Here is a 25,980-nt window from a genome sequence, read left to right as displayed (position 1 = left end):
GAAGTCTTACTTCTAGGTCTGTGGCCTTTAAACCTGCTTTGAGACCTACCTCTGATTGAAGAGTTGCTCCTTTCCCCCCTAAGCCTTCCTTTGCCTGCTGCCATATCTGCAGTCACAGGCCTAGCTCCAGTCCTGTGCTTTGGGAGTCATCTTTCCCTGGTCCAATTAAACAGCTATCCAAAGCTTAACTTGGCCAGGTTCAGGTCAGGCGTCTCCAGCACTGACCCAATTTAAGGACAGTGAGATTATCACACCAAACACACAACCAGAGAAACAAGTCCATATTCCCAGGTCAAATAAGAAATAAAAACAAACAACAACATGGTGACCACAATTAACACATTTTAAAAGCAACTTTACATATTATCTACTGGAAACTTAGTTTTAAAAACAAGGAACCACCTTAATGTGAACAGACAGAAAAAAAAATTATTCCAAGCATATGGTAATCAAGTAGCAAGCAAGCATTGTCATCCTAATATCTGACAAAATAAGATTTCAAACTAAAACTAAGCAGGAGAAAAAAAGGGTACTGAATTCTAATCAAGCGATCATTACTTAAGAAAATATTACAGTGCCCAAATACATACAACAAACTGGCAATACTGGGTTTCAGGAAAGGCACACTAATAGAATTAGAGACGAGATTAACACAGGCCCAATAACTTTAGGTCATTTCAACACCACACTTTGTCCAGGAGATAGGCCTTTGAATAAAAAATAAAGGGGCACCTTAAAATTAAATACCTTACATCAAATGAACCCAACAGTTCCACAGGGTGTTCCACCTAAAAGAATATACAATCTACTCAGGAGCACATGGAGCCAATGAAATAGACAAGCCTTAACACAGACAAGTGAAAACAATTCCACAGAACTTAGCCAACCATTATGGAATAAAACTTGAGATTGACAGCAAACACAACTCCAGTCAGTAATACATAACCTGGCAGAGATGAAGTAACTCCTTACTGAGTGATGATGGGTCATAGAGGAGAGCAAGAGAAAAATTCAAGCCAAGCCCAAACTCAGCATATTCTAAGAAATGATAAAAACTAAAGCAGAAATTTATGAAATAGAAATAAAGAAAAAGAATTCAAGAGCTGATTCCTAACTAACCAAAACAAAGGAAAAAATTATCTAAATTAAAAATTAGCAATTAATAGGGACTCATTACAACATTCAACCAAGACATAGATAATATTATAGAGGAATACTCATAAAAATCTGTACTTCATCAAGTTGAAAAATCTATTTTTAAAAACTGGAATTTCTTGATTTACCTAAAATACCAGGGTTAAACCAGAGAGTCCAAAAGACCTAGAACAGAACCTGTAACAAAGGATCGCCTCAATAGAATCAGAAAAGGCCTTTGAAAAAGTTCAAGAAGCATTAATGATACAAAAGTCCTAGAGAGTAGGACTGGAGGAAACATGCCTCAACGTAATAAAATCTATGTATGACAAACCTTCAGCAAACGTTATTCCCACTCTTTTTCAATATATAGTGCCTGGGCAAAAAGGTAAGAGAAGAAAATTAAAGCATTACAAATATGAAAATAAGAAGCCAAATTATCCTATTTGCATATGAATCACTATACTTAACAAATCCAAAAAGTCTATCAGAAAACTTCTGGCAACAATTAACAATTTCAGCAATATGGCAGGGTAAAAGTAAACTTATTAAAACCAGTAGCTTTTCTACACCAAAACAAACATACTGAAGAGGAGATCATAAACGTACTCTATAGATACACTCCCACTTACAATCTCAGCAAAACCAATAAAATACCTAGGAATAAAGCCAATCAGGAAGGTTAAATGGCCTCTATAATGTAAACTTCAAATTGTTGTTGAAGAAAGACACTAGAAAATGGAAAGAGAACCCATGCTCATGGAATGGTAGAAATAATGTTGTGAAAATAACCATTCCACCAAAAGCCACTTACAGATTCCATGCCATACCAAACACTCCAAACGGTCTTCATGGAAGAAAAACAAACCAAAACAAAAAAACTTAACTAAAACTTGCATGAAATCAGAAAATACCCCATTCGGCCAAAGTAATCCTGAGCAACATGAATGCTGGAGGGACTGCTATTCCAGACTTTAAGATACAGTATAGAGTTACAGCCATAAAACTACATGGAACTGGCACATAAAGCCATGGGATAAAATAGAAAACCAACATGAGCTCTCATCACTACAGCTATCTGATATTTGACAATAGGGGCAAAAACCATGCAACAGAAAACAGTCTCTTCACCGAATGCTCCTGGGGAGCCAAGTGTCCACATGTAAAAGAAAGAAAGAAGAAACCCTATCTATCACCTCACAAAAAATTAGATCCAAGACCTCAATTTGACAGCAGCAGCAGCAGCAAAGAATCAAGGAAATAAATAGCCCAATATAAATGGGCTAGGAATCTAAACAAAGTTCTCAATAAAAAAAATAAAAATGCCTAAGAAATATTTGTATTCATCATCCTTAGCAATTAGGGAAATGCAAAATAAAACAACTTTGAGATTTCATCTCTCTACAGTCAGAATGGCAAGGAACAACAAAAGAACTGACAAATCCTGAGAAGATTGTAGGAGTAACCCACACTCACTTTTGGTAGAATTGCCAATTGTTGCAGCCACTCTGGAAATCGGTATGGAGAAACCTCAAAAGACTACAAAGGAATCTACCATATTGGCCACCTCTAATACCTTGGCATCTGCCCAAAGTACCCATCATCCTACTCCTGATCCTTGCCTGGTCATGTTGATTGCTGCCCTATTCATAACACCTTAATGTCCTTCAACAGAGGAACAGATAATGAAAATTTGGTACATTCATATAATGGAATACTATTCAACACAAAGAAAAATAAAATCATAAATTTGCTAAAAAGATCACACTGAGTGAAGTAACTCGTTGGGGGTTGGTCTTGTGAACCACATATTCAATAGTTGCTAACTTTAGTGCCCAGAGACCTGGTTACAGTCTGGACACTACTACTGCCTTGATTATTGAACCATCTTCTCTATCAGTGTTGTATAAAGAATGCACCGTGATTACCTCTGATTAGTTAATAAAGAGCTGATCTGCCTATGACTGGGCAGAGAAGACAGAACTTCTGATCCCAGGGCCAGGGTCCCAAGCAAAGAAAAATAGAAGGATCAAAAGAAAAGAGGTAGAGAGCCCACATGGGGAGAGACCATGAGGCAGAGGGTCCAGGAAGATCATGATGAGCAGGTGACCATAAGATTGTGATGAAGCAAACATGGAGACACATGGAGCAGAGCAAGCCAGGGAAAGACTCACTTGAAGGTGGAGGACCTATTACACATACCTGTGATGCTGAGGGATGCTGGGAGATCCTGGCAGCCAGAATCCACTTTGCTGTGTAAACAGGCACCTCAGTAACCAGTTTGTCCTGCATTTCTTTAGACTTAGCCTGCATCTATTTTCACTACTTTCTCCCTGTCCTTGTCTGGGAGGAAAAGTACACACATATGAGAGCTGTGTGCATCTCACATCTCTGCTCTATATTTTGATTTGGCTTTCTATGAGTTTCACCTGGGATTTTTCTGTTCATTTATTTTCAAATTTGCCAATTCTCTCCTTCTGTATCTAGTCTTCTAATACTTATTTCCATCAAATGACATAATTTCAAATATTGTAGTTGAGACTTAAAATGTCAATTAGATTTGCTTTTCTTTTCAATTTCTTACTTGTTACAAAGTACCAGATTGCTGTAACTTACCTACTTAGACGTTCCCTTCTCACCTGGCAATTTCTTTTACCACTACTTTTGTATTTATTTGAAGTCTGCTAGAATGTTGGATATTATTGATTCTGGCTTTTCTCTTTTATGTACCTATACTGTGTGTAAAAGAGAGAAAAAGATGAGAGAGGGAGAGAGGGGGAGAAAGGGGGAGGGAGGGAGGGAGGGAGGGAGGGAGGGAGGGAGACAGACAGACAGACAGACAGACAGACAGACAGACAGACTGACTCTGACCTACTATTTCATAAAGCAAGTGTAGAAACTACCTAAGGTATCAGTCCTGGCCTTTCACCTTATTTGAAACAGAGTCTCTCTGTTTTTTTTTGCTACTTCTTATGCCAGGATTGTAGGCCAACAAATTTTGAGGATTCAGGTCTTTATTGCCTATCTCTCTGGCACTGGGAACAAACACACACATGTGCCTCACATACTACACACACAGATACACATGCTACACACAGACATACATCCACCACACAGACACACTATAGACACATACCGCTCAGACACAGAAACAGACACAGACATACACGCACACGCACACAGAGAGGCATATGCTCCCCACACAGACATATACCCACATAGAAATACACACAACCACACACATAGATAAACCACACACACATAGACACACACACACAGCACACAGATACAAACACACACACACACAGCACACAGAGGGTGGGGGGCAGAGACATCAGGTTTCAGGTGGGTTCTGGGGATTTGAAGTCAGGTTCTCACACTAGCATAGCACTTCACCCTCTTGAGTTATCTGCCCAGTCTTTATTTTTAATCAAAGAGAGTACAGTTGCTCCTTATGTGTTCCAACGTAAACTAACCATTTCAACTGCTAAGAGTAGTGATCTGGTGATCCTCTGAAAGCCCATCATAGACCACACAAACCAACCCATTTTTCACTCACAGAAGTTGTTTAAATACACATAAATACGAGCACCCCACATTAACATAAAGAGAGCAAGGAAGTTAAAAAACAAGGTTAGAATACTTGTACCTCTGTCATAAACTAGCATATGCCAAAGACCTTTGGAAACTACAAGCATGCTGTAAAAGGTCTTAGATGTTATTAAAATTTCTAAATCTACCTAAAAGCCTTAAACATGAGATCAGGGGCAATAAAAAGTAGCAATCAGCAGTGTAAGATCAAGGAAAGAGTAAAAGGACTGCTGTCCCAACAGGAGTCCAAGGCACACCCTTTGTAGACAGGGCTTAAATAGCCCCTCCTTACTTCAACAGGCCCTAACACAGGCTGTATCTCAACACAGTAAGGCATGGGGGAAGCTGGAATGTAGAAGGACATGCTCTCCTATGTCCATCAGAAGCCTTAAAACACAAAAAGAGTGAAAAAGAAAGCAAAAACAAACCAACCCACATAAAGTGAGACCAGCATTCTAGGAGAACAAAGGAAACAGGAGGAGGTGGTGGATCCATACAGGAGAGCAGAGCGGCTGGGAAAACAAAAAACAAAAACAAAAACCACCTAAAGCAACTCTGAGCATGGGCCAGCAGGGGTGAAACAGGCTAAAAGACACTGAGCTTCCTCTATGTTCTAAGCAAATATCAAGAAATTGTAAGTGAAATAAAACAAAACCACAAATATGTTGTAAAAAGGAGTTATTAAGTTTGCTCCAGAATTAAGAAAATAAAAAAATACATCTAAAATATCAGGGTTATGCTATATATATATATATATATATATATATATATATATATATATTAAGGTACTAGGACAAAAAAGCTAAGAGTCATTTGTCTCCACAGATAGAATAAAAAGGCAGTAAACCTTACCTTTGCATAATATGTGACAAGTGTCATTTGCTAACTATGCAGAAAGGTGTATCAACTAAATTCCAAAATGGTGACCACTAAAAAGATTTCCATAAGAGCAGTTTTCAAAGTCCTTCGCCAATCTTATGAATAAACTAATATACCTTAGCAAGTGATTTCACAATGGGATTCTCCATAATCCCCTTGAGGAAAATTAGGTCTATTTCTTCTGCTCCTGTAGATGAGGGCAGCTCTGTAAGGTTTTCCAAAACTTGCTGCATTTCTGATGAGACAAAAATCAGATAAGAAATTAGTAAATACATAAATAAAGAAAAACTCAAATAGAAATCAGGCAATTACATTGCAATTAAAATATGCTAATAAATAGCTACTTCATGATGAGAATTTCCAGAGTGACTATACATTAGAGCAGTAGAGAAAAATCAATACTTTCCCTAAATAGTAGTAACAGCCACTTAAATGTAAAATAAGATGTTCAGATATGGGGAAATTAAAATTATACTATATATTAAGGACAAATTTTGTAATGAAAATCACTAATATAAAAAAAGATGACAATACTTTTTGAGTTATTAAGAAGGGAATAAAACATAGTAGAGATTCCAATAGGATTTAAGTTATAAAATTTACTAAAATAGAAAATGTAGAAAAAGAAAAGGTACATTTTTTTCCTCTCTTGCTCCTTGTTCTTTCCCTTTTCCCCTCTTCCTCTTTGTCCCTTCTCTCCCCATTCCCTCCCCGCTTCCCTCCACGTGCTCATGGACGACCTTTACTCCTCTCCTCCTCTTCTCTCATTAAACCTTTCCACATGGGAAAAAAAAGTACATTTTAAAATATATGGGGTTTCCTGAACTGTCAACCACAAAACACTAGAAAGTACATAGCACTATTACATAAAATATAAACATAAAAATATTTAAACTAAGTTCCTAAATGAAATTCAATACACAAAAAGATGACAGAACACAGTAGAGTGATTGCTTAACTTTACTCTGTGCTTATTCCTTTTAAGATCCTATTAGATACCAGCAAAGTATATGAGTTAAAAAGGAAGGGGAGGAGGAAGAGGAGGAGGAGGAGCAAACAAATGGCTAGGGAAGCATGAGACTACATTAACACATATACACTTGGAAGTGGTAGAAGCAGAAACTTAGACAAAAGAATGAGCCAATTCCACCCTTCAATATTTCAGTAATCTATCCATTCTTTCCCTTCTACCTGCCAGAAAGTCCTAGCTATGGTCCTATCTTGACCACTGCAGCCTATCTCTAACTGTTAGCCTCCTCTTACTGTCACCAATCCCTGAGACAAGCCACTTAAGAGAGAAAATGGTTATTTGGCTCACGGTTTTGAAGTTTTCATATCAGACTGATTGACCCATTGCTTTGGACCAGTAAAGGCTCACCATAGCAGAAGCCCATGGCAGGGAAGAGCTCTTTACTTCATAGCCAGGACAAGAGAGAAAGAGACCAAGGCACCAGAACTTTTGGGAACACACCCTCCTATAAATCTCCTACAAGGCCCTACTTCTTAAAGATTTTGCCACCTCCCAACAGCATCATGTGTTGGGAACTTAGGGGAGGGGCATTCCAGACCCAAACTATGCCAATGACCCCTAAGGAAGTAATCTAAATGTAAATTTTAAGGCTTGTAAGCCTTTTAGTACATTGCTGGATTCCCTCTACACCAACCTTTGTAGCTTTAACCACCCAATCCTTCCTTAACCTTGAGACAAATCCTCTCCTCTTTACCATCATTTATGGAAGACCACCTTGATCACCTTTGCACAGCAAATTCATACTCATCTTTCAGAAGCAAAGTCTCAACCTCACTGACTGCTCCAATTAGAATTAGTGTCTGTCTCTCTCTCTGATCAGTGTGTGTGTGTGTGTGTGTGTGTGTGTGTACACAGTGCTTTATAATTTGGCCAAACACATATAATTCTGTGATTTTATTCAAAACAGTTTCCTGTTAAATTCTGAGAAATGCAGAAATCATACCTGTCTTTCTCCTAGCTGAATCCCAAAGAATTAGGATGCATTTTGGTATAACAAAGAATCTCAATAATGTATTTTCACTCAAAAAATATAGCATTTCATTGGATCCTAACAACCATAGTTTTCAAACTATATATTTATTCCCATGAATTATTTTACAAGGTTATGACAGAAGTGGTATGTTTACCTGTTTAAACTACTGAAGTAGAATAGTTTTTACAGTAATATTTTCTACTGATATACTTCTAAGTGTTCTAGAACACCACGTAAAACAACTTTAATAAAGTAAATGGCACTTAAACACCTATATTCTTTTCGAAGTATCATAGCAGAATGGTCTTACAGAACTGTTTCTACTCAGTTTTAGAACTATACATAATCAAGTAAACTATTCTAAGTATTCAATTAGGACTAGATTCCAACTTAATAGTTAAATTTCTTTTGTTTCCAATTTGATGCTATGTTCATACCCATTTAACAAACTGAATTTCCCAAATGAAATTGATACCTATGCATTAAATCAAGATGTTAAAATTATTTATTTATATTTTTAAGCATTAAATAACCACATACTTGATACTTGTTGACTAATTTATAAAGCCCATGAAATGCCATAAAAAGATCTCAGTACTTATTTGGAAGTCATTTAGATAGTGCTTGTAATAGAGCAGCAAAATTCTTTTATGAAATACAATTCCAAGAATAACAAAAAGAACCCAATTGGGACATTTCCTTAGGATCAAATTTTGAAAAATTGTTGACCATTATCAGGGGTTAGGTAGGCCCAAAGGTCCTGCATGTGTAATAAAAGAATGCTGTGCTCTTGTCCCCTGCCAGGGTCATGCTTGGCAAGGCTAGCAATGATCTACCACCAGGGCTCCTGCGGGCCTAAGGCCAGGACCTTGGGCTTGACAGTTTCCAGGTTTGTGGTCAAAAGTTCCAGATGCTGAGGTGTGAAGTAAGCGCTTTGCTTACTACAGGGAATCCTGAGCTTCCTTAGACTCTCTCTGATGCTCCTTCCTGACTCCCCTGTCTGAGGAATACATAAAGAGCTAACATACTAATAAACTTACTGCCTTGAATCATCAGCTCTTGTAGCCCTCATGACGCCAGCCTTTGACTGATTTTTTTTTTTTTTCATCCCCTGTCCTCCTACTCTTGAGTCCCAACATAAAACCAGAAACTGCTGGTCTAGCTCAGATCTTAAGAGCTATAGTCACAAAATATTGGTTAAGTCAATGAAAAGACAAACAACATTTTATAAAATGACAATATACTGTCAAGATCCTAGTTCTCAGTGAGATTCTCATTTGATTATATTGAACCAAAGGAAAAAGGTAGACGTGTAAATATGCACAGTATATTGTCACCATCTACTTAAACCTTTGTAGAAGCCTATCATATGGTTAGATTAAAAACACAGCCATTCAACTTAGTAAGAAGCATGTGTGTGACATGCAGGAATTTAAGTGCACAGCATTCTGGAACAGCTCCAAGTCTCTTCTACTCAGCACTTTCACTTCTGAAAACCCGGGCACAGGACTCAGCCTTCCAAGCCTGTTTCTATCTGGTAAATATGGAGTGCCAGAAGGTTGCCACTGCTAAATGACATATGAGAGCAGTACCTTATGGTACTTGTAATCCCAATGCCAAGGAAGCAGAGGCAGGAGGCTCTCTGGGGCTGGCTAGCTAATCAGCCCAAGCTATTACACAAACTGCTACTGAGTCCACTAAAGATTCCATCACAGAAACACGAGGACGGGTCCTCGAAAGAGACTCCTGAACTCTGACATCTAAATATGCACACACACATGTTCCACACCCACAGGAAAAAAAATCAAAAGAAAAAAAAAACTAATCTGAAGCAAAGCAATTTATTTCCAAGGTTTCTGCAGCTTTAAAGACTATACTTTCTTAAAAAATTTAGCAGTGGGGTGAAAAAAAAAATTGGTGATGCTGATGAAAAATTTGGAAAAAGCCCACTCCATTTTTTTAGGGGACCTATCCAATAATCCCACTACAGACCAACCACCTTTTAATCCCACTAGAGACCAACCTTTTCACAGAGACTAGTAGTATAACTTCCTGGCACTTCTTTTTAAAGACGAAGTTTCATGGAGTCTAGAATGACCTTGAATTTTCTGATCTTTCTGCCTTCACCTCAAGTTCTGGGATTACATACAAATGCCACCACCCCAACTTCAAACTTGTTCTTAGATACATTTCCAGGATATACTATGTATTCAGAAAGCTGTCCTCTCAAACAGAAACAAACAGATTTCATAAAATAAAATTTTAAATTAATATATTCCAACTAGACACAATGACACTTGTCAGTAATTTTAGCACTTGGAGGGCTAAAGAAATTAAGATCAAACTTCTGAGGTCAGCCTAGGCTACACAGACAATTCCAGGACTGCACTGGTTCAGAAACATCATTACTGACCCCCATCCCCCACCCCTGCCTACAACAAACAGCAGCATAATAAACGACGATGGAAGGTTCTGTTTTCAATGATTAGAAACATTAACATGTAACATCAAAAGCCCAAAATATAAAGACTGAATTTAAATTCACTTTAAATACCTTTCAGACCTTCTGTTATCTATAAGTATTTTGTTATTAAAGAAAACTGAATTTTTCCCTAAAGAGAGACAAAGACAAGGCAGCACACACAATCTTCCCCAATATAGATCTCATGGCAGCCACTGTGTTGCCTGGTCCTACTGAGCCCTTAAGCTGTTATGTTTAATCTCTCACTAATTTAGTTGTTTTGTGTAAAGGTCTTGAGATCTTTTCATAGACTTCTTCCTGACTGTTATGTGCTTTGTGTTACTATGAAAAAGATTTCTTAAACTTAAGTTTTGACTAATTTTGGGTGTAACAATCTTAATTCTTCTACTGACATTTTGACTTAAGATTCAGCTGGATCATCTATGTGCACCAGAACATAATGGTTATCTTCTCAATTTTCAAGATTGACTTTCTTCTTAGGACACATGAATCATTTTCTTCCTTCTAACAGCTTAATAACTTTGTGTCCATTTAGGGAATTTTAAAAATTATATTAGCATAAAATTATTTTTCTTCTATAAATAAAATCTTGCATATCAACTGAGTTTGGAAACCTTTAGATATCGCCATCTCTAATTTTCATCATTTAACTATTTTAGTCAGATTTACCAACATGTTTAATTCAGTAATAGTTTTTTCTTGTAGGTATGGTCAATCATTAATTAATCTTTATATAAGAAAACATGGTAGTACATTAAATTAACTAGCAAAAATTAAGAATATTCACAATTAAGTGGATAAAGATTATTAAAAAACAAAAACAAACAAAAAATCCTCATGTCAGTTCAAGTAAGTTTTGCCAGCAGCAAGCAATAAAAGGCAGCTGTGGCCATTTGAAATTGCGGACGGATACTCCCTTTCAGGCACCTCTCTCTAAGAACACAAAGTCAATCTACTACCACAGCATCTATGCTTCTGTGTGTGCACCATATGTGCTTGAGGTACAGCATCACTGTATACTTCCCAGAGGTCTTAAGTAGAACACATATACTTCATTTTTTAAAGATTTATGTATTGTGTATGTATAAATGTCTTCCCATGTGGATAATTGTGCACCACGTAGGTGCCTGGTGCCTGCTGAGGTCAGAAGGCAGCACTGGATCCTTGGAATTGAGAGTTATGGATAATTCTAAACCGCCATGTAGGTGCTGGGAACTCGTTCCTCTGCAAGAGCAACTGGTTCTCTGATACAATAGACACCTCATCAGCCCCATACTTCCTTTTCATAGAGCTGCTGACGATTCCTGCGTGCATGAAGAAATACTTTAATATGAGACTGTCTAACATACTATTTAACCAATTTCTATGAATCATTTACATTGTTTCCAACTATTTCTGCTGTTATGATTGTTATATGGTTTTATGAATATTCTATAAGTAAAATTTCTGGACATGGGATTTCTATATCAGAGACTATTTTTATCAGTATGGTTATAAACTAGTACTTTCAAAAAATAATACCAACTTACAATAAGCTTTTGCAGTCATTTATCTTGTAAAGTTCTCTAAATTTTAGGTGTACTACATATACAAAGTATATACTTTGATAGACTATAGAATTAAGAGAGTGAAAATATTCATCTTTTAGATAGAACAAGATGACCCCTTGATAACGCTTCCTGCCTGACCCTTACATCTCTTTCCCCAGTGTACATAAGCTTCCACTGCTCTGCACTATTTACAAGTTTGCTTACTTTAAAATTCTGATATATTCCAGCACTCAACAACGAATAATCACTAACTATAAGGAGTCAAAAGCCACCATATATCTAATAAGATCTATCTAGTGATTAAGTTTAGATCTTCTAGCCCCTCTCTGCCTAGCTGATCTACCTTGTATCCCACATGGTTTATTAAAGGGTTTATTCACTTGCTATTACTGTACATTTGATGTCATTTCCTTGTCTCTCCTGTAATTGTTTTATATGTCACTTGGTACATCGGTAGTATGTTACCTGGCATAAAAAGATGTCACTTTTCATTTTCTCTTTCTTTGGGTGGGGAATGGGTTTGGGGAGGTGTCTTTGTTTTAAACAGTTGTAACCTGAAAATTGCTATCTACCCAAGGATGGTCTTCAACACTTGGTTCCTCAGTGTCTGTCTGAGTGCGGGGATCACAGCATGTGCACCACACCCAGCACCTCCTCTTTCATGCCTGATGCTTAGGAACGCCATGTTTTACTTTGCCAAGCATCAGTGTCTTATCCCTGCCCTTTGCCTCCACTTGCCTGTTTCCTTTGGTAGCTCTTTATCTTTAACTGTCCCAGGTAATTGTTTTAAATAAGCTCTGTTACATACAACATAATTTATGTAGTAACATTTTTGTTCTTATTTGATAGATTGAAAATATTTCTTTTAAAAAATTACTAATCCCATCCAGATCTATAATTATTGTTGTTGTGTATTGTGATATTTATTATAGTTCCTTCTGAGATCTATTCCTGCTTGTTTGTTAAAGCGGTTGTATTAAGGAGTTTCTACACATGCCCTTACTTTTCCTTCTTTAAACTATTTACTGTGTTTGTTACCAGGACCTTTAAATAACAACCATTAACACCTATCTATACAACAAGCTCTTATTTTTCCCTGACTCTTCTCTCATTTTTGTAACTTTTCATGTTTGTTTTATACTTCTGCTGTGAATGTAAACTGTATGTCTGCCAAGTAAATAATGAAAGTAACACTGCTATGCTTAGCATCATAGACATTACTAAGTTCTTCAAAATGTTCATAATACCATTCAGATCTAGACAACAAATCTGCTACCCACTGGCCAGTACAGGACTTGAGTAGTGACCCACCAGTATTTCAGTGCACTGCATCTTATAAAGTATGTGTGTGATCGACTTTAAAGGATTCCTTCCAGATTTCCCTTTCTAAACCTCAAGCAAATAGGTAGAGCTTTATTCATTCCGCTGTGACATATATTTCCTACAACCAGACTAATGTTCAAGCAGTGAGACAGTCCTCTTGGGGAGAGTTTCTCCAAATAAGGAGGAAAGATCTTTCTTTCCTGTGAAGTTTAAGCTTTAGGAATTGTATAGTCATGTCAACACCATTGCCAAGGGTTTCCTGAGGACTGGAGAACAAGCCATCACCAAAAGGTGGTGGAGCAGAGGGGGGTGAGAATGTGAAAAAGTGGGAGAGGAAAGAAAGATGGGAGGGATAGAAGCAGGGAAAGAAGGATACATGGAGAGAGCCTTGCACTGCTACTGAGGATTAGAATAAAAGCCATTTAGTTGCTTTGCAAAGCTATGACCAAAATCTCTGGGGAAAATAGTTTAAAGGGAAGGGTTAAGTTTATTCATAGTCTGAGTGCCGTTGGTTGCATGTGGCAGAAGAGCTATCTATCTATCTCCTGTCTTCATGATGGACAGAAAATAAGAGACTGAAGGACTCAAGACCAGGTACCACCTTCAAAAGCAGGCCTCCAGTGACCTACTTCCTCTAACTAAGTCCAACCTCCTAAAATTTATACTAAATTTTTATATACCACTACTATTAGAGGAGCAAGCTTTCAAAAACATGAGCCTAAGGAAGACACTTCATATTCAAGTCACAGCATTGTATTCTTGGCTTTTCATCTCATAATGCAAAATGCATTTAGTTCATCACCAAGAGTCCCTCAAAGTCTTGACAATTCAAACAATATTAAGATGCTTGTGCAATGTCTCTTGATCAAGACAAACTCAGAACTGTGAGCTCCCATTACAAAAATGGAGACTGGGAATGATCAGACCCAAGACTAAAGTCAGCAGGCAGACACTTCCTGGGATCTATGTCCAGCATTACACATGAGTTCTAAGTAATGTGAGAGGCCTAGCCTCTATGGCTTTACTAGCTTATGGTCCACACTGCCTCTCTTCTGGTTGGTGCCACTTGTTATCCAAGGCTTTGCCAGAAGTTCCATGTTTCACATCTAAAACCTCTTGAGAACTCCATTGCAGCTTAAACATATCTCCACAACTTCACATAGCCCTCTCTGGGCTTCCTATAGGATTCCACTTTACCACAGTGTCCTACCCCCCAGGTCTTCCTTTGAAGTCTGGATGGAAGCATCCAATAACTCTTTCTGTCTACACGGCGTAAACCAGCACCACATGAACAATGCCAAGGTCTGCTGCAGCCTGCACAGTAGCTGGGTGCCTCTGGACAGGTTTGCAATGCCTGGGCAGCCAGACGCACAAAAGCCTTCCATCAACTTTTTAAATGAGTTTGAAACCTTCACACCCTAATTGTCCAAGGGATAGGATCTGGCCAATTCCTGAGAGGTCACAAGGCTTTTTTTTCACACATTGTTCAACTGTTTAACTTCCTTTTAAGCTAGTTGCTTAAGAAATGATGACTTCCTCAGAGGAAACTTTACAATGGCTTTTCTGACAAACCTGAAAGTTTTTCTGATCTTTGAGCTGTGTTTCCTGCTTCAATTCTCACTGTTAAGGTCAGCCAAAGAAGTCAGAAATCAACACACAACAGACCAGACTACTACTACTTTGTCCTGAAATTTCCTCCAAATTTTAATTAGTCTATCACTTTTAAATCCTACTTCAATCAAAGTCTTAGGACATGGATGAAATACAAAGTATTTGTTTCAGCAAGTAATATGAATGGGTTCTAGCCCACTTCTTGGTAGTGCTCCCATTACTGTAATCTTGTGAGGCAGCCTTTCTTATCTGTATTTTTATCTGCACTCTGCTTCTGAGCTCTACCCAGAATTGCCCACTATGTTCAGATTATGGCATTATAGGCTGCCTCTAAATTCTGACTTTCTCCCATAAAACAGCTCTAAAGGAATAAGACATTACACAGTGACACCGACAACTTCCCTGGTACTAGTTTCCTGTTAAAGTGACCTTGGGAAATTTAGCTGTGACTAAATAAATAAGGGACAGAACAGTCCTGAAAGGAATTACTGATTTGGTGTTACACAGTTTCAGAGGGTTCTGTTAGTTTGTTGGCTTCATTACTTTGGCCTTAAAGTAAGCGTGTATGTCTCATGGCAGAAAGAATAAGGAGACACTCAAAAGATTGAAGAGCAGACACAACCTTCAAAGACATGTCCTCCAATGACCTATATCCTCCAACCACACCCTACCTCCTAAAAAATCCAGCACCTCCCAGAACAGTGCCACCCGAGGAAGACCACTGCTTCAACACAGGGCCTGTGAGGGACAGTTCTGATTAAAATCCTATCAATCACTGTTTTTCAAGTCAGAGCTTAAGCATTTTCTTCAGGCATTCCAATGTTGATTACCTGGCTTTGTCTTGAGCTGTTCTGAGTTCAGGGGAAGAAATATTAACCCCATCTCCACACAAAAGTGAACAGCTCAAGCCAGCACTGATTTAGTGCCTATCCTTCCTAGCTATCTGTCAGTCTGCGAGCAGCTGTGCCATGGATTCTGTCCTGGTTTTATAGGCTGCTCACTATGGGAAAGACAGGGTCCACTGTGCTCTGTTTATTTACAGGAACCTTCTGTGAGTTCCTTAACCAAAACACTAGTGCTCCACCTCCTCAGATCCTCTTTCTGGCCCTTTCATTGGAATTTCTATCCCATGTCAAACTGGAATGTTAACACACTGCACCACAGGCTTCTGAAGCTCTCCCTCTTAGCCGCTCTTTCCTCTCTACAGGGATAAGGGCATTTTATTGATCTTCCTACTTATTCTGTCTCCTCACACTGACTATGAACCTAGTCAGTGCACCTGCCATTTCACATACAGTACTTTTCCAATCTAAACTTCACATCTGGTTCTTCTAGCCTCTCTTTGTTGAGTCTTTCGGTATATTAAAACAGCCAGTTTAGTGCTCCTGTCAGACCTAACAGCATGTCTAGTTAATTTCTATTGGCTGTTTTATGGATATAACTTAGATTATTCTAGGTTATTGTCTGTTTGCACTAACCATGGCAGTTCTGCAAGAGCACCGAACCCTTAATATATTGCAGCAGCTGGGATTTAGTGTATCTATCCAGTAATCTTGTCTTCCCCTGCAAAATCTAAACCTTTCAATTGGAAGGAGACTAGCAGGACATGTCTCAGTCTAGTTTAGGCTCCCTTGGGACTATGCAGAGGTCTTTGCAACTTAATGATCAGCTAATGATGTGGACAAAGGTTATACTCTCACACCTTGAGACTGTCTCTGTGCCGGTAGCTTTGGAAACCCATGTCCCTTAGCTTTCACTTCTGCCAAATCCTCTTGGGTCTCCCTGTGCAAAAAGCATACCTCAACTCTCTAGGATTTATCAGTTAAATTTCTGTTCACAAAATAAATATCTCTAACCAACCTTAAGCTAACAAAGCAATAGGTTTTCTCTGTATTTTCCAGCAATTCTGTGTTCCTCATAACCCCCTTCCTAGCATGCATTAAGCTACCCCAACTTACAGGGAGCTGTATATCACATAACTCAAAAAATCTACAATAATTGTTTCCCCAGCTTAAACTGCTATAACAAAGTACAGGAGCTCCTTCTCCATGGAGTGTACATTATAAGATGCCTAGCATATGCTCAAAACCAGACAGTACTGAGATCTGTAAGTTCTACAAATATACATCTATGATGAAGTGTAAACATTAGGCACAGGAACAGATTGAGAGCGATTAATAACACAACAACCATAACAATAAAATGTCACCTGTCATCCGACTATGCTATTATTTTTAGATGGCAGTTGATCCCAAGTAACTGAAACCACAGAATATACAACTGCTAATAACACCATAGCCTTTTGTTTCCTACAGTTAGGGGGTGGAATGATGATGACACAAGGGTTCCAGAGTGGTTTAGTGGAGGCATTTTTTGAAGTCTGCTGACTTCTCACTGCTTTCATAGTATACAATGAGGCGGAGGGCTCTCTTGGGTCACCTTTACAAAGGCATTAATCCTATTCATGAAGCTCCATACCCACAGGGCTGATTTCCTCAAAATACCATGTTTGGGTCAGGACTTCAACATTTGAGCTGCAGAGTCATGATTACTAAATGAAACCACGATCCAAACTGAATCCAAATACTGAAATAGATTTCCTATTTCCCCAACTGTTTCAAATAAAAATACCTGAATAGACAAAAAGAATGGTTTTCCTTCCCTTAGTACAGCACTCCTCTTTAGTCATGGTTTTAGTTTGCTATAATCAACCATGCTGAAGATACCAAATGGAAAATCCTCAGGGAAAAAACTGCCTTCAAAGTAAAACTGACAATGTTTGCCTTGAGTACTGAATTCTTGCACCATTCTGTTCAGTTCTATCAGAGACTCAAAGTATTTTTTCACTGTATCCAACTATATATACTTCTCAGATGAATACAGGACACACACGCATGTGCACAAGTGAACGCACGCACACGCGCGCACACGCACACACACACACACACACACACATTGTCAGGCTAAATATGTATGTGTTCAATCCTTCTTTAATGTAATAATGGTCCCAAATGGCAGGAAAAATGATAGAAGTACTAAAGAGAAGCTATGAAGTATCTCACATGAGAAAGTGATCATTTTCCAAAAGCAAAACATTCGGTGACAAGGTGGTAAGATCTATGGTGAGAACGAAGAGCCACAAAGGGGGACGGGGGGAAGGAATATGTAATAATTTTCTGAAAGTAATTACAAAAGTAACAATTACAATGCATGATAATGCAAAGGCATTAAATTTGTACATATAGACTTTAAAAAAAAAAAAACGGTACACAAAGTGTTCTAGTACTTGAGGTCTGGGCACCTGCGAGGGGCTCAACATGAAACCAGATGGATAAGGGGCACTACTGTATCGGTTTCCTGAAGATTCTGTTTCCCTCCTTCCCGTTACATCTCCCAAAGGACAAGAGTTCACACTCTTACAGGTAATCATAAAGTATCTTATATAGCACAGATGATCAACCAGTTATTAGTGAATAGATGCATGATGCCATGAAAGATTATTAGTACTTACTATGCATTATTTCTCTTTTTTATTACTAGCTAGAAGCTCTACTTGAAAACACATTATTGGATAACCAACACATCAAAGCTAGAATACATTGTCTCTTTGGGATTAATCTGAATTCACAATAGTATCAGCATTTGCAAGAAGCTAGAGGGAACTCTTCAAAGATTCCTTTACCCAAAGTATAATAAGAGTTTTCCAGTAGGAATGCCTCAATTTTGTTGTGCTTGAATTGGACAAATTGTATCTAATTTTGTCCTAGCTCAAAATTCAATAAAATTCATGCACTGCACTAGGTAGAAAAGCACAGTGATAGACAAATAGAAACCTGGGGACCTGACTCATGGGCATCTAAAGAAGATGGAATTCTAGAGAGAAAGAGAAAACACAAAATGGGTAGAGGAAACATGGGAGCTTGGGCATTTTCTAGAACTGAGAACTGTGAAGTTGCTGAAAAAAATGTAATGCTGAGCAGCATCTAGCAAAACAGACTCAAACTAATATACTTGTGAGATTCCTGGGCACTGGGACAAAACAGAGAGGGAGAAGAGAAGTACATGCCAAGCGACCACATCTAAAGACAGGAGATGAAGAATGATCCCTTTAAAAATTTACAGCTGAAAATTCATGCCTTATCAAATGTAAGGCAGTTATATAATTCTATGACTTGCTGATATAAAGTTTCACAAATTCAACCTACCCCAAGTGTTTCCTGAGATTAAAAAAGCCATACTGGCACTCTGAGCATGAAACAAAGAACAAGAGAAAGATATGTAATCCAGGCCCTAAAAGCTCAGCCCAGAAAGTAAGGGTAATAAATAATAAAGTCCAAGAAGGGACAACCAGGCCAGAGGACTTAAGTATGTACTGGCCAAGTAATAGGCTCAGGAGGGACATCTTTAAGAAAATAAAGTTGGCATGTTTAAATAAGTACCTTAAAAGTTGATGGAGAAAATTAGCAAGGATTTCAATGTTGAACAGTAGTTAAGTAGTGTATTTGGAAAACTAAACAAGTAATTATTAATGCCAAGAAAATGAAAACACAGGAAAGGAAAATGCTAACTATAGTTTATGAATACAGTTTATCAATATATATACTAATATATATACTAATATGTATGTATGTATGTATATATATTTTTTAGTGTGTGACATATGCCAATAACTATCAATCTGAGCAAAAGTCCCAATGTAGTGATGCTACTAGGGTGGAAGTGTATATTGGGTATAAAAAATGATGAAGGGCAGAATGGAAAAGGGCAAAGCTGTCATCTGGCATAATGATTATAGAGTTTTTAAAGAGCCAGGCATCAGTAATGTAAAACACTCCATTTACCTGATATAGAAATAAAACCCAAAAGACTCTGCTTTAAAAAGAAAAGTTCAAACTCAGCAAAAATAAAGTAAATCATGTAATACACGATTTACATGTGTATTAACAGTTTTAAGTTAAACGCTAAAAACAACAACAACAATAACAAACCAAGTGCAGTTGTCTAATGTGTAAACAACAACCAGTTTACAATCCACTTCTGGAACTAAAACGTTGATCTTATGGTGGAGCCTAGAGGCAGAGGCTTATTTAGCAGGCCTGGGGGCCTTGGTTACATCCCAACACTGAAACAATAATGACGACAAAAAGCAACTTTTCTTTTTTTTAAAGAAAACCAAAAGACGAAGTTATCTTTATTTCCTATTTCATTAAATTAGTCTTTAGGTTTACAGCATGAAGTATATTTTGGTAAACATTCAACTAAAATGTAACATACAAAATATTTTTATAGCCCATGCCATAAAGAATATTTCCAACTTTTAAAAGATACAACCATTCTCAACATTTGTAAACATAAAATGTAACACAAGTAGAAAATTTTCACTCCACTTTTTTCACTTAAGCCCTCATAAAACTATTTGTGCTTACAGCCACATTTATCTAGTGTCAATCTAAATCATTTACTTTAACTGACACACTAGCAATATCATCAAATAAGGAACTGTATCTCAGAAATCACTGGCCCACAGTCAAATGCAATTCAGAGTTGGGTATGATATTATGCTATACTAAAATGACAGATTTTATAAGATAGCAGAATCAGCCCATAAACTTAAGAACATCTTACTCTGGCCTCAATGTTCAGACTGTTGCTCACTTTTGCTTATACCACTCCCTAAAAACAGCATTGCAAAAGAGTAAACTATGAAGTACTCTATTAAACACCAGGAAACAAAGGATTTTCCCCAAAGTTCCCATGCTACTTAACCACCTCTGCTGAGCACAAATGCTCAGTAAGAACTATGGCCAGAATGCAGAGAATCCTTACATGAACATCACAACAGCGAAATATTAAAACAAACAAACAAACATTTATTCTTGTCTCCAGGTCAAATCTCATATATAATAGCTTCATTAAATATTTAACAAGGTTTGGAAATGTAAGGAGTCAGAGTTCTTATGTTGACAAAAACTCAGATTATATGAGATTCAAAATAAACAGATTCTTTTAAATTTTAATATCACATTTACCTGAAAGAGTCTTTAGTTCTAAGAACTTAAGCAATTTATAATCTGTCCAAAGCAGCAAGAGAGCGCACTAACAACTCAACTGTAGAATATTTCCTTTCCTGTTGCACATTTCCCTATGCAGTCAACTGCATGTCCTTGCTGACCCTCATTTCTAGAAGTAACGAACTGTATGGGGGGGGGGGGTCATCCTTTCAAAAATACTTAGGACAACATAAAGTAAAAATATAATTTGCGACTTTCATAAATTTTAAAAACTTATAGTTTTTCAAATACTGCAGATGCTTCACAAGTTTTATTCCAAAGTGGGCATTCTGTTTTAACAAAGCTTCCTCCACAAACATGGGCTTATAAGACAGCGGCTTACACTGAGTAGGTGACATGCCAATAGCCTGCATGCACACATCCAGTATCATGACCAAATCATGAGGCAATAGTCTTGCTCCCCTCTTCTTCCAGCAGCCTTCCCTCCCTTTAACTGTCTTCCTTGCTATTCCGATGCACAAATTTTTCCATATTTTCAATCTACTCTGTAGATTGTAACTGTTGCTGCTCAATTTCACATTCCTATTGTAAAAGATTTAAAGTGTGAAAAGAAAAAGGTGAAGGGAAAGAGGCTAACTCTGTTTCCCTGACATTTATCTCCACCTATGGAGTGTAGTGCTTCAGTACTCTTATCTATTTTCCTCAAATACAAGAAAGTACGCCCTTCTCACTTCACAAGGCTGCTTTCTGTGCAGTGATCATACCCACCGGCCCACTATGGGATCGCTTACTTCTCAGGTATTACTCCAGTATTTCCTCTTTGTTTTATACTTACTTCTACACGCATAAAAACTAGCATCTTCCTCAGCTACAAATAATTACTTTTTAAATTTTCTAATTTGAATCTCATTTCCTTTTAAATATTCTTCACCACCTTGCTCCAGCTTGCTGCAGCCTCTAGAGATGAATGAGCCTGCACTGGGTTCATCAGTTGTCTCTTCAGTTCTCCACTGCTACTCCTCTCCTCAAATTTCTTCAACGACACCAGGAACAACCTAATCAAACACTCTATTGAAAGCACAGGCTATCACTGCCTGTGCTGTGCTTGTCAACTTGACACACCCTAGACATATCTGGCAAGAGGGAACCTCGACTGAGAAAATGCATCTGTAAGATCAGCCTCTTGACAAGCCTGTGGGGCATTTTTGTGACTGGTAATTGATATGGTAGTGCCATTTGTGTGCAGTGCCATTCCTGGGCAGGTGGGCCTGAGCACACAGGATGAACAGGCTAGGATGAACAAAACAATAAAAAGCCTCAGAAGCACTGGCTTCCCCTGATCATAGATTGTAACCTATATGCCAGAAAAACCCTTCCCTCCCGAAGTTACTTGTGGTCATGATATTTTATCACAGTAGTAGAAACCTAATGAAGACACTGCTGCCAGTATCCCTAACAATTTCGTTCTTCTCAAGAAACATTATTTACTTCTGGGGCTTCAAGTAGCATCAATCTGATGACTTCCAAGCCCCAGTTACAGGATGGAGCTCTCCGACTGCCTCTTAATGTATTCCACCTGGGAGTCACAAAGACTGTTTTTAATTTATCATTTTTAAAACTACTTACCCACCTTATCAAGCTGAGTCCTCCTACTTTGGAGCCTACATTTCATGTATATTATGGTGTTACTATCTGTCCATTCTCTTTATAACTTGACTCTTGGGCTAGAGAGATGGCTCAATGGTTATGATGATCTGCTCTTCTAGAGGACCCTGGCTCAATTCTCAGCACTCACCTGGCTGGTCACAACTGTCTCTAACTCCAGTCCCAGAGGATCTGACATGGCCTCCATGAGCACAGATATTCATGCAAGCAAAACATCCATGCACACAGGGAAAATAAATAGATCATAACACTCATTTTTCCTTTTTCTAAAATGCCTCTACTGATCTACTAGGCTATGATCCTTCCTCCATGTTGCCCATGTCCACTCTACGTTCAGAAGTATCATTTTACACTGACCCATGTGAAATATAGTTCTCGGAAAGAAAGTTAAACAAAGCTACATTAAAGCAAAACAAACAAAACAGAGCTCGACCAACCATCGCTGTTCCTAATGCAGTCAATCTCCTTTGATAAAGATTTGATCTGAGTTCTAAGAAAACATCAAAACTTAGAATAAGAAAATATAAAGTATTACTATTAAATCAATCCTGTCTGAAAGTATTTTTATAAATCTAATGAGCAATAAAAAATTAAACATGGCTGCAGGATCAATGTCACACTTTATTAAATCTAAACATTTGAATCACTTAAAATGTGTGTCTCCAAACTGACTCATGAGTCTTATCAGTAGACTGTTTCCAAACAGCATACAGTTTACATTTACATAGAAAAATAAGTCGACTTCATGGAGATCCTGTGACAACTTTGTTTTGCAGTAATGAAGAGCAAACTCACAGTCTGGCACATACTAGCCAAGTGCTTTACCCGAGTTACATTATCCAGTTCAATTCAGTCAAAATAACAATGACTGCCGTCCCACTCGTCCACTTATGTGGCACTGACTTTAGAGCCACTACCAACCAACTGTGCTGCAGTGATCACCTGACAAAGATCCCAATTTCAATTTAGTTATCAACAATGTTCTCTACAGCGTAGCTAGAACTGTCATTCCTACTACTCTTTACTAAAACTGCCCACCTACAGACACACCACACTCTGGCCCACACGCAGCCTGCCACAGCACCTGCTTGAACCTCTCTCTTGAGTTCTCTCTTGAAGTTCATTTCCTATAGCTCCTGGCCCCTTGTCCGCTAACCTCCTCGCCTATAAATGTGCCCCATCCATTTTGTGTCTTTCACTTACTTACCATCTTTCCCACTTCCTACTATCCCATCTGAAATAACCTCCTAGAGTCCCTTTTTCCTTCCTTCCTTCCTTCCTTTCCCTTTTCTTTCTGTCTTTCTTAACACAGGGGTTCTTTGTGCAGCATTGACTGTCTTGCAATTTGCTCTGCAGACCAAACTGGCCTCGAATTCACAAAGACCCCCCTGGCTCTACCTCGAACCCGAGAATTAATGGTGCACACCACCACCTACTGCCTAGCAATCCCATAAATCTTTATTTTCTTCAGTTACTTAGTGTACTTGTCACCTCCTCAGGAAATAAACCCAAATGCTCCCTCTACCCTAAGAGTACCCAACCTGTCCTTCTCATCACCACACTCACCCAGACCTACCTTTGCTCATGTCTACGTCAGCTCAGAGTCTCTCACTCATGGCCCTGTTCCCTCTGGCACTCAAGACACTGCCTTGATTCACAACTGGCCCTCAGGTACTTCTCAGTGTCTAATGTCTCTGAAAGCTGTATCTTCTAGGCTTTGCACTTGGTATTTCCCATCAAAGGTACCAAGGGCACTAAGTTTGCAAACCTCACCATGGTAACACCTAAACCCGCTCTGTGCCACCTCTCTCCCCGTATTCCCTCTTACTTAATGCTAGCAAGTGGAACTAGTCAGACTCTCTTATGTTCTCCACCACAAAGATCTTCGAAATTCAGAATTCTGCATATTTCTCAATCACACCCCATTTCAATATCTCATATAAACTACTTTAGTTTATAACTTATTACCTCTCATATCAAAATCAAAAGCCAATTTACTTCGCCTATCCTGCGTCTTATTTATTTTTGTGTTGCTGTGATAACATACCCTGACAAAAGCAACTCACAGGAGGTTTGCTCTGACTCAGAGTTCAAGAGCACAGTCTACCAAGGCGGGAGGCCAAGGAGGAAGAAACGATGAATGCACATGGAGCTTCGGGGTTACTAAGCTCCCTTCCCTGCTTACAGAGTGTAAGATTCCAGTCAGGGAATGGTGCCACTCAGTGAGCAGGCCCTCCCACTTCAACTAATGAAAACAAAATACCCACAAGCATGCATCCTCAGAGGTCTCTCAGGTGACTCTAGGTCCTGTCAAGTGATAATTAACAGTAACTACCACATCTTGCTATGGGATGAGTATGGTTTCTCTCACCTGAAACTCATATTGGTGCTTAATCTCTATTGAGAGATAAGAGGAGAAAATGTAACCTGACTACAGCATAGATAGGCTAGGGCTTTGGGGTGTATTAGGATGAAAATCTTAGAAAAAGTCGGGGAAAAAAAAGGATAGACATGTTTCCTGACCCCTACCAACATGAAGGCCACCCGCAGACGTGGCCATAAAGGCTTCCAAAACTATGAGCCAAATAACCTCTTTTCCTTATTTTATCCAGTCTGCAATACTGTGTTATTACTAACCTTAAAATGAGTAAGACAGTCTCTGTTATCGCCCTTCAAAGGAGCTCTCCTGAACACAAATACACTCATCTCCTGGGAAGGCCTCTGATCACCATCGAGTACAAAATCCAATTTCTGTCTGTGGTTCAGCCCTATTCTTCCTTGTAGGGATTTACTCACGGTCTCCACTAAAGGATTCAAAGTTCACACATACCACCTGGTTCGGAAACTGAGCAGAACAGTTACAGTAAAAGCCTTAGTAAACATCTGGAGGGATGTACCCCTAATTAGGCTGCACGGAATTACCTTGAATAAAAACCCAGCCAAGCAAGAGCACACAGTTCAAAATGCATAAACACTCAAGGAAAAAGAGGAGTAGCTGAAATACAATAGAGAGGAAGGCCGCTGAGGATGAAGCAGGCAACGCTGAGCAATCTTGCACTGCAGACCTCAGCGGTGCACACAAGCTTGTCCCAAGATCTTCTCTGGGCCTCCCTTGAGAATGTGTAAATAAACTGGTTTTTCTTTATAGGACAGTCAGTCAATAGCTGCTGTGTAAAGTTGAAAACACGCATGCTTTCTAAGGCATACGGTTTATTTTTAAACGTAACAGTGCCACTCCTCAACTGAGAGGGCACTTGGAAATGTGCTGAAGCATTATGTCATACCAAGGACCAATGTAGCATTAAGGGTGATGCTGCACCAAGGATCTGGCCAAAACTGTTAGTCTAGTCACTGACTGCTGGGAAACATCAGAGTGTACCAATTCTGAAACTGTAACAACGATTATGCAAAAAGACTAGGGAGAGAAACTTTATTTTATTTTTATGTAACTCCTGCTGGCTTCAATGTCCACCTGCCTCTGCCTCTGGAATACTGGGATTAAAACTGTCATTTTGTTTAGCATGTGTCTTAGTTAACTGCTCTATTACTTTAAAGAGACACCATGACCAAGGCAACTTACAGAAAAAACATTTAATTGGGGGCATGCTTACAGTTCAGAGGATTGATCCATAACCATCATGGTGGGACCTTGTGGAAGGCAGACTTATAACTGGAGAAATAGCTGAGCTGAGCTAAGTTTCACACCCTAATCTTTACACCCTGCAGGAAGC

At 38.6% G+C, this 25,980-nt stretch overlaps 1 protein-coding gene across 13 annotated transcripts in view; it reads right to left on the bottom strand.

Annotated features, from left to right (window-relative positions):
* Nucleotides 1–25,980, bottom strand: part of Pals2 (protein associated with LIN7 2, MAGUK p55 family member) — an 80,654-nt gene that overhangs the window by 40,651 nt on the left and 14,023 nt on the right. For 8 of the 13 annotated variants that reach the window (NM_001134982.1, XM_039107787.2, XM_006236496.5 and 5 more), the window contains 1 exon segment: nucleotides 5,721–5,839. In NM_001134982.1, coding sequence (NP_001128454.1) covers nucleotides 5,721–5,837 — 117 coding nt within the window. In that variant the 5' untranslated portion in view covers nucleotides 5,838–5,839. 13 annotated transcript variants of the gene reach the window in all.

The sequence above is a fragment of the Rattus norvegicus genome, chromosome 4 (assembly GCF_036323735.1).
Source record: "Rattus norvegicus strain BN/NHsdMcwi chromosome 4, GRCr8, whole genome shotgun sequence".
NCBI classification, from domain to species: Eukaryota; Metazoa; Chordata; class Mammalia; order Rodentia; family Muridae; genus Rattus; species Rattus norvegicus.
The sequence above is the reverse complement of the archived record's forward strand: the minus strand, read 5'-3'. Positions and strand labels throughout refer to the sequence as shown.